The sequence below is a fragment of the Oncorhynchus gorbuscha genome, linkage group LG16 (assembly GCF_021184085.1).
Source record: "Oncorhynchus gorbuscha isolate QuinsamMale2020 ecotype Even-year linkage group LG16, OgorEven_v1.0, whole genome shotgun sequence".
In the NCBI taxonomy this organism is placed as follows: Eukaryota; Metazoa; Chordata; class Actinopteri; order Salmoniformes; family Salmonidae; genus Oncorhynchus; species Oncorhynchus gorbuscha.
The window spans coordinates 7,050,572-7,063,356 of record NC_060188.1 but is presented as its reverse complement, the minus strand read 5'-3'; the positions used below and the strand labels follow the sequence as shown (position 1 = coordinate 7,063,356).

General features: G+C 46.3%; 1 protein-coding gene and 1 non-coding gene across 2 annotated transcripts in view; both read right to left on the bottom strand.

Moving 5' to 3' along the window:
- The window catches only part of grid2ipa (glutamate receptor, ionotropic, delta 2 (Grid2) interacting protein, a), a 28,952-nt gene that overhangs the window by 14,909 nt on the left and 1,258 nt on the right, over positions 1 to 12,785 (bottom strand). Inside the window, exons 2-9 of the mRNA XM_046305911.1 lie at positions 10,390 to 10,475; positions 9,697 to 9,766; positions 8,619 to 8,927; positions 7,421 to 7,572; positions 7,099 to 7,242; positions 6,725 to 6,828; positions 6,106 to 6,253; positions 4,790 to 5,121 (exon numbers count right to left, since the gene is read on the bottom strand). Coding sequence (XP_046161867.1) covers positions 4,790 to 5,121; positions 6,106 to 6,253; positions 6,725 to 6,828; positions 7,099 to 7,242; positions 7,421 to 7,572; positions 8,619 to 8,927; positions 9,697 to 9,766; positions 10,390 to 10,475 — 1,345 coding nt within the window. The remainder of the gene's footprint in view (positions 1 to 4,789; positions 5,122 to 6,105; positions 6,254 to 6,724; positions 6,829 to 7,098; positions 7,243 to 7,420; positions 7,573 to 8,618; positions 8,928 to 9,696; positions 9,767 to 10,389; positions 10,476 to 12,785) is intronic.
- On the bottom strand, positions 6,620 to 6,695 carry trnaa-ugc. Its single transcript has one exon. It is a non-coding gene; the product is annotated as a tRNA-Ala (tRNA).

The window sequence follows — 12,785 nt, the reverse complement described above, 5'->3', positions numbered from 1 at the left end:
TTTTAAGTATCTTTATTTAACTAGGCAAGTCAATTAAGAACAAATTCTTATTTTCAATGACGGCCTAGGAACAGTGGGTTAACTGCCTTGTTCAGGGGCAAAACAACAGATTATTACCTTGTCAACTCAAGGATTCGATCTTGCAAACTTTCGGTTACTAGTCCAATGCTCTAAGCACTAGACTACCTGCTGCCCCAAATCACATTATTGTGGGAGCACCTCCTCTAAGAGTATGAATTAGAATGTTTGAGAAGGTTTGAATCCTAAGAAACCTGCAAACACGTTCTTTAAAGTACAATAGACCAGCATAGCTACAGTAGTAGGTCAAAGCTGTGTGCTGGAAAACCTTGGTAGAGCATGGGTGGAGTAGGCATTGTGGTGCTGGAAAACCATGGCAGAGCATGGGTGGAGTAGGCATTGTGGTGCTGGAAAACCTTGGTAGAGCATGGGTGGAGTAGGCATCGTGGTGCTGGAAAACCTTGGTAGAGCATGGGTGGAGTAGGCATTGTGGTGCTGGAAAACCTTGGTAGAGCATGGGTGGAGTAGGCATTGTGGTGCTGGAAAACCTTGGTAGAGCATGGGTGGAGTAGGCATTGTGGTGCTGGAAAACCTTGGTAGAGCATGGGTGGAGTAGGCATTGTGGTGCTGGAAAACCTTGGTAGAGCATGGGTGGAGTAGGCCTTGTGGTGCTGGATAACCTTGGTAGAGCATGGGTGGAGTAGGCCTTGTGGTGCTTGTGAATTTCCTTTCTTTTTCGGCTTCAAACCAATGCCTACTTCTCACTTAAAACAGATTTTTTGTTTTTTTTATATATATATGCATTTTATTGCATGACATAAGTATTTGATCACCTACCAACCAGTAAGAATTCCGGATCTCACAGACCTGTTAGTTTTTCTTTAAGAAGCCCTCCTGTTCTCCACTCATTACCTGTTTTAACTGCACCTGTTTGAACTCGTTACCTGTATAAAAGACACCTGTCCACTCACTCAATCAAACAGACTCCAACCTCTCCACAATGGCCAAGACCAGTGAGCTGTGTAAGGACATCAGGGATAAAATTTTAGACCTGCACAAGGCTGGGATGGGCTACAGGACAATAGGCAAGCAGCTTGGTGAGAAGGCAACAACTGTTGGCGCAATTATAAGAAAATGGAAGTTCAAGATGACGGTCACCCTCGGTCTGGCCTCCCGGGTGGCGCAGTGGTTAAGTGCGCTGTACTGCAGCCCCAGCTGTGCCATCAGAGTCCCCAGGTTCGCGCCCAGGCTCTGTCGTAACCGGCCGCGACCGGGAGGTCCGTGGGGCGATGCACAATTTGGCCTAGCGTAGTCCGGGTTAGGGAGGGCTTGGTCGGTGGGGATGTCCTTGTCTCATCGCGCACCAGCGACTCCTGTGGCGGGCCGGGCGCAGTGCGCGCTAACCAAGGTTGCACGGTGTACCCTCCGACACATTGGTGCGGCTGGCTTCCGGGTTGGATGCGCGCTGTGTTAAGAAGCAGTACGGCTGGTTGGGTTGTGTATCGGATGACTTTCAACCTTTGTCTCTCCCGAGCCCGTACTGGAGTTGTAGCGATGAGACAAGATAGTAGCTACTACAACAATTGGATACCACGAAATTGGGGAGAAAAAGGGGTAAAATTCAACAACAACAAAAACTTTTAAAAATCACCCTCGGTCTGGGGCTCCATGCAAGATTTCACGTCGTGGGGCATCAATGATCATGAGGAAGGTGAGGGATCAGCCCAGAACTACACGGCAGGACCTGGTAAATGACCTGAAGAGAGCTGGGACCACAGTCTCAAAGAAAACACACTACGCCGTCATGGATCAAAATCCTGCAGTGCATGCAAGGTCCCCCTGCTCAAGCCAGCACAAGTCCCTTCTGAAGTTGGGAGATGGTCATGTGGCGTGATGAGACACAAATAGAGCTTTTTGGTCTAAACTCCACTCTGTGTGTTTGGAGGAAGAAGAAGGATGAGTACAACCCCAAGAACACCATCCCAATCGTGAAGCATGGAGGTGGAAACATCATTCTTTGGGGATGCTTTTCTGCAAAGGGGACAGGACGACTGCACCGTATTGAGGGGAGGATTGATGGGGCCATGTATCGCGAGATCTTGGCCAACAACCTCCTTCCCTCAGTAAGAGCATTGAAGATGGGTCGTGGCTGGATCTTCCAGCATGACAACGACCCGAAACACACAGCCAGGGCAACTAAGGAGTGGCTCCATAAGAAGCATCTCAAGGTCCTGGAGTGGCCTAGCCAGTCTCCAGACCTGAACCCAATAGAAAATCTTTGGAGGGAGCTGAAAGTTCGTATTGCCCAGTGACAACCCCGAAACCTGAAGGATCTGGAGAAGGTCTGTATGGAGGAGTGGGCCAAAAATCCCTGCTGCAGTGTGTGCAAACCTGGTCAAGAACTACAGGAAATGTATGGTGTCTGTAATTGCAAACAAAGGTTTCTATACCAAATATTAAGTTCTGCTTTTATGATGTATTAAATACTTATGTCATGCAATAAAATGCAAATTAATTACTTAAAAATCATACAATGTGATTTTCTGGATTTTTGTTTTAGATTCCGTCTCTCACAGTTGAAGTGTACCTATGATAAAAATGTACAGACCTCTACATGCTTTGTAAGTGGGAAACACTGCCGATTTTGCAGGTTATCAAATACTTGTTCTCCCCACTGTATATACACACATATATATACACACACGTGTATAAATATATACATAAAAATATATATATATATATATATATATATATATATATATATACAGTAGAAGTCAGAAGTGTACATACACCTTAGCCAAATACATTTATACTTTTTCACAATTCCTGACATTTAATCCTAGTAAAAAGTCCCTGTTTTAGGTCAGTTAGGATCACCACTTTATTTTAAAAATGTGAAATGTCAGAATAATAGTAGAGAGAATGACTTATTTCAGCTTTTATTTCTTTCATCACGTTCCCAGTGGGTCAGAAGTTTACAAACACTAAATTAGTATATGGTAGCATTGCCTTTAAATTGTTTGACTTGGGTCAAACGTTTTGGGTAGCCTTCCACAAGCTTCCCACAATAAGTTGGGTGAATTTTGGCCCAGTCCTCCTGACAGGGATGATGTAACTGAGTCAGGTTTGTAGGCCTCCTTGCTCGCACACGCTTTTTTAGTTCTGCCCACAAATTTTCTATGGGATTGAGGTCAGGGCTTTGTGATGGCCACTCCAATACCTTGACTTTGTTGTCCTTAAGCCATTTTGCCACATCTTTGCCACATCTTTGGAAGTATGCTTGGGGCCAGGACAGCGGAGTCAATCACCACCTTCCGGAGACACCTGAAACCCCACCTCTTTAAGGAATACCTAGGATAGGTTAAGTAATCCCTCTCACCCCACCCCCCCTAAGTCTTAGATGCACTATTGTTAAGTGACTGTCCCACTGGATGTCATAAGGTGAATGCACCAATTTGTAAGTCGCTCTGGATAAGAGCGTCTGCTAAATGACTTAAATGTAAATGTAAATGTCATTGTCTTTTTGGAAGAGCCATTTGCGACCAAGCTTTAATTTCCTAACTGATATCTTGAGATGGTGCTTCAATATATCCACAAAATTTTCCTTCCACTTGATGCCATCTATTTTGTGAAGTGCACCAGTCCCTCCTGCAGCAAGGCACCCCCACAACATGATGCTGCCACCCCGTGCTTCACGGTTGGGATGGGGTTCTTTGGCTTGCAAGCCTCCCCCTTTTTCCTTCAAACATAACGATGGTCATTATGGAAAACAGTTCTATTTTTGTTTCATCAGACCAGACGACATTTCTCCAAAAAGTATGATCTTTGTCCCCATTTGCAGTTACAAACCGTAATCTGGCTTTTTTATGGCGGTTTTGGAGCAGTGGCTTCTTCCTTGCTGAGCGGACTTTCACGTTATGTCGATATAGTACTCATTTTACTGTGGATATAGATACTTTTGTACCTGTTTCCTCCAGCATCTTCACAAGTTCCTTTGCTGTTGTTCTGGGATTGATTGATTGCACTTTTTGCACCAAAGTACGTTCATCTCTAGGAGACAGAATGCGTCTAGTTCCTGAGCGGTATGACGGCTGCGTGGTCCCATGGTGTTTATACTTGCGTACTATTGTTTGTACAGATGAATGTGGTAACTTCAGGCGTTTGGAAATTGCTCTCAAGGATGAACCAAACTTATAGAGGTCTAGAATTTATTTGACTGATTTCTATTGATTTTCCCATGATGTCAAGCAAAGAGGCACTGAGTTTGAAGGTAGGCCTTGAAATACATCCACAGGTACACCTCCAATTGACTCAAAGGATGTCAATTAGCCTATCAGAAACTTCTAAAGCCATGACATAATTTCCTGGAATTTTCCAAGCTGTTTAAAGGCACAGTGTATGTCAACTTAGTGTATGTAAACGTCTGACCCACTGGAATTGTGATACACTGAATTATAAGTGAAATAATCTGTCTGTTAAAAACTGTTGGAAAAATTACTTGTGTCATGCACAAAGTAGACGTCCTAACCAACTTTCCAAAACTATAGTTCGTGAACAAGAAATTTGTGGAGTGGTTGAAAAACGAGTTTTAATGACTCCAACCTAAGTGTATGTAAACTTCTGACTTCAACTGTATATATATATGTATATATATACATATATATATAAGTAATCACTAAGTCATGCAAGACAAGCAGCTTGCTGTCTTTGTCAAACATATCATAATCAACCATATAATTCTCTATACAGATGTGCATCTATACGACCCTACCTCCTCGTAGTCGTTTTCAGGTGACAGGAAGTCATCTACAATGGCGACCCTCTGACCCAGCTGTTCGCTCAGTGCGTCCAGGAACCGGTCTGTATCAGAGGAGCGCGGCGGATGAGAGAAAGTGTAGCGCCTCTTATTGAGACGGGCGTGGGAGGGTGGGCTGGCAGGGTAGTCGGGTGGAGAGGGAGGGGGGCTGTCTAGGCTGATGTAGGGGTTGGACTCGGCACTGGTCTGGGAGGTGAGACCTGGGGGGTAGAACTGGACCAGGGCAGGGGGGCTAGGGAGGGGCTCCTGCCAGGCGGAGGGAGGTGGTGGGGGGCCCTTACGGCTACCTGTGGAGAGGAACAATGACATCACTGGTCCTGTAGAGAAGAACATCTACCATTACATTGATCTAACTATTCTATTGACCAAGGGTTGTAGATCACGCTAATTCACAATACATGGTCTATTCATTTCTGCTGTTCTAACTATTTGTTTGGATGTTTTTATACCCAGTAGCTACCTGTGTTTGTGAACATATTCACACTCCACTGACTAACAGAGAGATAGGTGGACTCAACTCAAACTACAAGACTACATGTGTCAGGCTGCAATTCACATTTCAACCTGTTTGTAGTGACGTTATTTTAACCAGATTTCAACCTGTTTGTAGTGACGTTATTTTAACCAGATTTCAACCTGTTTGTAGTGACGATATTTTAACCAGATTTCAACCTGTTTGTAGTGACGTTATTTTAACCAGATTTCAACCTGTTTGTAGTGACGTTATTTTAACCAGATTTCAACCTGTTTGTAATAATGTAATATTTTTTTTACCCCTTTTTCTCCCAAATTTCCTGGTATCCAATTGGTAGTTACAGTCTTGTCTCATCGCTGCAACTCCCATACGGACTCGGGAGAGGCGAAGGTCGAAAGCCGTGCATCCTCCGAAACACAACCCAACCAAGCCGCACTGCTTCTTGACACAATGCCCACTTAACCCGGAAGCCAGTCGCACCAATGTGTCAGAGATACAACTGGCGACCGTGTCAGCGTGCACTGCGCCAGCCCGCCACAGAAGTCGCTGGTGCGCAATGGTGACAAGGACTTCCCCTAACCCGGACGACGCTGGGCCAATTGTGCCTCGCCCCACGGGTCTCCTGATCACGGGCAGCTGCGACAGAGCCTAGACTCGAACCCAGAATCTCTAGTTGTACAGCCTTAGACCACTGCGCCACTTGAGAGGCCCTAATGACGTAATTTTAACCAAATTTTCCTGGATGCGTCATGATTAGCAACACTTCAGGTAAAGTGTTACCGGTTGGAGTAGATACCTGTGTTAGCGTGCATGGACGGAGAGCCTGCATGTTCGAGGACCTCCAGCTCTACCAGACTGTCCGCCGGAGGAGGAGCGCGAGCCTTCAGAGACTTGGACCTCTTCCCTGAGTACACGTTCTCCAGCTCAGCATACACCGCAGACAGCTAGACAGAGAGAAGATATGCCCTTTCATAACGACTCAGATAGACGAGATAAAAGCCAGAAGATAAGAGGAAGGAGGAGACAACCTAGATCAGTGGTCACTAGTCCTAGTTCCCAAGAGCCAATGAGTGTACAGGCTTTTGTTTCAGTCTGACAGTGACACACCTGCTTTAATTAATGAGCCACTCACTGGGTTCTTGAGTAATTGAAGCCAGTGTGTTTTATAGTGCTGGACCAGAGGAAAAAGATGCAGACCTGGACTAGTGAGCACTGTTTTAGTCATCCTTATTCTAATATATCCCATTTAGCAGACGCTTTTGTCCAAAGCGACTTACAAGTCGGCTGGGGCCACTACTTTTACATATGGGTGGCCCCAGCGGGAATCGAACCCACGACGCTTGGCGTCGCAAGCGCCATGCTCTACCGACTGAGCCACACAGGACCACTTCTCTCAGTCTCACTTGGGTACCCACGTTGGTGAGGTTGTTGGGGGTCTCTGGGAGGGACGTCCCGTCTCCTGACTGTCTCTCTCCTGGAGCCAGCCTCATCCCCATCTCCACTGGATCAGTACGGATCCCTACAGGAAACATGCTGCATTAGGTTTCAGGCATTCCAAAAAAAGATGTCTTTCTCCATACCCATTCACTTGACTGGGTAGGTTTAAGCAAAAGCTCCACCTAGTGTCAGAAATATACATTTCATGCTACTTCTGACAATACTGATGATGATGGTGATAATAATGACGATGACGATGATGATGACGATGATATTGCCACTGATAGTAATGATGGTGCTACTTCTACTGGTGACGAAGATGATGATGAAGGACAAAGACAAACGCAAGTACCCATCCCCAGGTGAGTGCCGATGATGAGGTCGTCAGAGCTCCGCCCACGCATGCTGGCCCTGTAGGCGGTTCCTGTCACTCTCATGGAGCTGCTACGGCGATGGGGCTCGGGGGCGGGCTCTGGCTCAGGTGGGGGGGCTGGCGCTAGAATACACACAGCGTGTGTATGTCAGTGTACACACACACGCAGACATACTGGCACAATCACAAATTTACGTTGTCTTTCACATCTACACATACACCCACCAAAATCACAAATGTACACGTAGATATCACATTTACTCACATAAGCACACACACAACCACACTTCCCACAACCCACCTGCAGCCTTGTAACCGAGGAAACGTGAAATCTTGCTCTGGCAGTGCTCCTGCTCTTCGTAGGTCAGAAGCTGGTAGACAAACCGCCAGATCACCTGCTTGGCTGGCGTGTCCAACACCGGGAACACGTCCACAATCAGAGTGTCAACATTCCTGTCGCCACATAGGAGGGGGCAGGGTTAGGGTATTCTGGCTGTCTAATAATTGGTCATGCTAATACAGTGGTCTCACAGAACATTGCATAAAGAGAAAATGATGGTAACTTACTCTAGACAGCGTGATTATAGGGCTGAAGTTCCTGTACCATGTTCTCTCAACCCAGTAGGTTATCTCTTCTTTCACTCTCAATCTCTCTTTCAATCTCTCAACATATTTAGTTTCTTTCTCTGATTTCTCTCACTTTCTCACACTCTACCTCCCTTCCTATCCTTCCCTCCCCCTCTATCTCCCTTCCTATCCTTGCCTCCCTCCCCCTCTACCTCACTTTCTGTCCTTCCCACCCTCCCCCTCTACCTCCCTTCCCTCACTCCCCTCTATCTCCCTTCCTATCCTTCCCTCACTCCCCCTCTACCTCCCTTCCTATCCTTCCCACCCTCCACCTCTACCTCCCTTCCTATCCTTCCCACTCTCCACCTCTACCTCCCTTCCTATCCTTCCCACTCTCCCCCTCTACCTCCCTTCCCTCCCTCCCCCTCTACCTCCCTTCCTATCCTTCCCACCCTCCCCTCTACCTTCCTTCCCTCCCTCCCCTCTACCTCCCTTCCTATCCTTCCCACCCTCCCCCTCTACCGCACTTCCTATCCTTCCCTCACTCCCCTCTACCTCTCTTCCCCCTCCCCCTCTACCTCCCTTCCTATCCTTCCCTCCCTCCCCCTCTACCTCCTGTCCTCCCTCCCTCCCTCCCTCCCTCCCTCCCTCCCTCCCTCCCTCCCTCCCTCCCTCCCTCCCTCCCTCCCTCCCTCCCTCCCTCCCTCCCTCCCTTCCTATCCTTCCCATCCTTCCCTCCCTCCCTCTCTACCTCATTTCCTATCCTTCCCTCCCTCCTATCCTTCCCTCCCTCCCCCTCTACCTCATTTCCTATCCTTCCCTCCCTCCTACCTCCCTTCCTATCCTTCCCTCTCTCCCCCTCTACCACCCTTCCTATCCTTCCCTCCCTCCCCCTCTACCTCCCTTCCTATCCTTCCCTCCCTCCCCCTCACCTATGCTGGAAGAAGCTCTCCAGGGCCTTGCAGATGGTGTATCTCTCCTGGATGGTGAGCAGGTGCTCCAGCTGCTGCCCGAAGGTGCGCCCCTGGACCCTGATAGAGGGAGGCAGGATCTCAGCCACCCACTGCAGGGAGTTGAGCACTGGGGAGCGGGGCACGCCTCCACCCGGGGACGCCCTACCAGGCCCTCCTGGCTGCTCTGGCTCAGGTAGCGTGAAGGTGGGGGGTCCTTCCTCCACGACCAGGGTGGGCATGGCACCGCTGCCCTGTAGCATGGAGACGACCTTCTCATGGGAACAACTCCTTCAGACACATATAGAGATACAGAGATAGTGTCATTAAACTACAGACTCCCGACCATGATCACTACTACGCTCTTAGAAAAAAAGATGCTATCTAGCACCTAAAATGGTTCTTCGGTTGTCCCCATAGGAGAACCCTTTGAGGAACCTGTTTTGGTTCCAGGTAGAAACCTTTTGAGTTCCATGTAGAACCCTTTAAACAGAGGGTTCTATAATGAACCCAAAAGAGTTCTACATAGAACCAAAAAGGGTTCTGCCTGGAACCAAAAAGGGGATTCTCCTATGGGGACAGCCAAAGAACCTTTTTGGAAAAAAAAATTCTAAGAGTATCCCTATACAGTAGCATGGACACCACATTATAATAGAAACAAGTAAAACGTCCAGGAACAAAACCTTATATTGCAGTTTCTATACAACGGTATCTAAGGCTCTGGTCCCTACCACAAACTACCACTGCAGAGGAAACTACTCTGCTGTTTATCCACACTCTAAGTTATTAACCCTTCAATACAACACAGCTGTCAGGTAATGTTTGTCCATTCATCTATTAAAGGAGTACACTACAACAGTGTGAGATATGAACACTGGTTTCAAAATCCAAATCCACACAAAGCATGCAGTTAGCTACATGAGGTTAAAAAAGAGCACTAGCCTGAATTAAATACAACAAGTGGAGGTTGGCTTGACAACATACAAACAAACATAAAGGAACCAGTAAATCATTTGTTTCTATATAAAACGATTAAGCCTCATTTAGAATGCTGTCTAACCGCATGTCAAGTCCATTGAGGAACAGGATGCGGTCTCCAGGTTTGAGCCCCGCCTTATCTGCTGGACTCCCTGGAGAGAGAGAGAGAGAGAGGGAGAGAGGGAGAGAGAGAGAGAGAGAGAGGGAAGAGAGAGAGAGAGAGAGAGAGAGAGAGAGAGAGAGAGAGAGAGAGAGAGAGAGAGAGAGAGAGAGAGAGAGAGAGAGAGAGAGAGAGAGAGAGAGGGGAGAGAGAGGAGAGAGAGAGAGAGGGAGAGAGAGAGGGAGAGAGAGAACGGGAAGAGAGAGGGAAGAGAGAGAGAGAGAGGAGAGAGAGAGAGAGAGAGGAGAGAGAGAGAGAGAGAGAGAGAGAGAGAGAGAGAGAGAGAGAGAGAGAGAGAGAGAGAGAGAGAGAGAGAGAGAGAGAGAGAGACACGATATAGGCTACAGAGTCTGTGGTCTGTAGTCACAGATGGACCTCCAGAAAGCCAGTGAACCCTGTGGCAACACAATGTCTACACAGCAACATTACATTTTTTTCTTTACCTTTACTTATAACTAGGCAAGTCAGTTAAGAACAAATTATTATTTTCAATGACGGCCTAGAAACAGTGGGTTAACTGCCTGTTCAGGGGCAGAACGACAGATTTGTACCTTGTACCTTTCGGTTACTAACGCTCTAACCACTAGGCTACACACACTGCTCTATGCAACCTACCTGGGATGACTGAGTCGATCCAGACAGGTGCATGGCCCCTGAGGGTGAATCCAAAACTTAGGTTCCCTTTGCAGACTCTCACCGTCCTGCAGTACAGATAGAAACACAACACACATGAATTGATATGGCCTTGGTAAGATGTCCCACTCACCCTAACCCTTGGTAAGATGTCTCACTCACCCTAACCCTTGGTAAGATGTCTCACTCACCCTAACCCTTGGTAAGATGTCTCACTCACCCCAACCCTTGGTAAGATGTCTCACTCACCCTAACCCTTGGTAAGATGTCTCACTCACCCCAACCCTTGGTAAGATGTCTCACTCACCCTAACCCTTGGTAAGATGTCTCACTCACCCCAACCCTTGGTAAGATGTCTCACTCACCCTAACCCTTGGTAAGATGTCTCACTCACCCTAACCCTTGGTAAGATGTCTCACTCACCCCAACCCTTGGTAAGATGTCTCACTCACCCTAACCCTTGGTAAGATGTCTCACTCACCCCAACCCTTGGTAAGATGTCTCACTCACCCTAACCCTTGGTAAGGTGGTTCACTAACCCTTGGTAAGATGTCTCACTCACCCTAACCCTTGGTAAGATGTCTCACTCACCCTAACCCTTGGTAAGATGTCTCACTCACCCTAACCCTTGATAAGGTGGTTCACTAACCCTTGGTAAAGTGGCTCACTAATCCTTGGTAAAGTGGCTCACGCTTTAGGGAACAGACTGGTGAAATGACATGGAACAGAACATGTGAAAGTGATTGAAAAAGGACAGCTGTTGCCATGTGTCATGTGTCACCCCCACCCTGCCTCAAAATATGGCTTGTTACCATAGAAACTCTTCTGGGTAATACTTGGGATTAGTATGTCATCTAGAAATGAGGTTGAATTGTCTCATTTAAAACCTATTAGAGTTGATGGAGGGTCTGCAGTAAACACTCTCCATTTCAGGTGTAAACAAATAAAAACATGCAGTTGGAAAGTAATAATGAGGTTACAACTACTCTACCTGCTGTACTGAAATAGATATATCACTTCAGTGATTGGATTCATATAAAAGGAACATTTTCAGAGATTGTGTCCCAAATTGCAGCCTATTCCCTATTTATTGCACTTCTTTTGGCCAGGGTCCATGTGGCTATAGTCAAAAGTAGTCCACTACATAGGGAATAGGGTACCATTTGGTACACATTCAGAGTCTTGTACACTAGTTACTTTATATCCACAGCCAGAGTGAACAGCCCACCCTGCATTCACTTAAACATGGACCCTCCATCCCCGAGGGATAATGTTGCTTCATTACTTGTTTGGCTAAGTTTGGCCCACAGAAAAAGATGGGCATTCCGTGGAATTATTTGGATGATTTATTTATTTAGTCTGTTTGTTTCTCTCTCTAAGTATTAATAGTCTACCCTAGAGCATTAATATTCAGTGTTGTAGTGTTAGAGCAGGAAGCCAGCATCAAGGCACTTTCTATTCTTAAAAGAGTGACACTACCTAGAACTTTCAGGTATTCACCCTTACGGGAAACAGCACATCAATTTCACATGAACATGTGAAGTGTTCCAAAAACACGTTTTCATATAATGACATGTGAGAACATGTAAGGTAACATGTGATAACACAAATCTACTCGTGAAATAATGTGTTTTTTTCTGTAAGGGCAGGTACAGTCAAAACAAGGCTTCAAATAGACAGTGATGTGTCTATTTGAACACACTCCTAAACACATGCCATGCTAGTATAGAAATCCCTGTCAAAAGTGATACATTTAGCTGTAAATGTTAGCTAATTAAGTAACTGACTGGACTGGAGAGGAGAATTATCTGAAGCAGGGCTGTTTCATTAATGGCTAGAAATGACATGCCTTGAGAATAACATTTATGTGATGTATTTCTTCAAACACATTGAATCAACATACAGTACCAGTACATAGGCTGCAACATTATAACACAGAGACTCTGACTGGGTCATTTCTCCAGATGACTAACTGATTCCTTCTATAATACCTGATCCAACATATCAATCATCAGCCAGCGAAGGCTTATCATTATAGTCAACTAAGACTCTGTACTATCATTGGCTAAGGCGGTCAACTAAGACTCTGTACTATCATTGGCTAAGGCGGTCAACTAAGACTCTGTACTATCATTGGCTAAGGCGGTCAACTAAGACTCTGTACTATCATTGGCTAAGGCGGTCAACTAAGACTCTGTACTATCATTGGCTAAGGCGGTCAACTAAGACTCTGTACTATCATTGGCTAAGGCGGTCAACTAAGACTCTGTACTATCATTGGCTAAGGCGGTCAACTAAGACTCTGTACTATCATTGGCTAAGGCGGTCAACTAAGACTCTGTACTATCATTGGCTAAGGCGGTCAACTAAGACTCTGT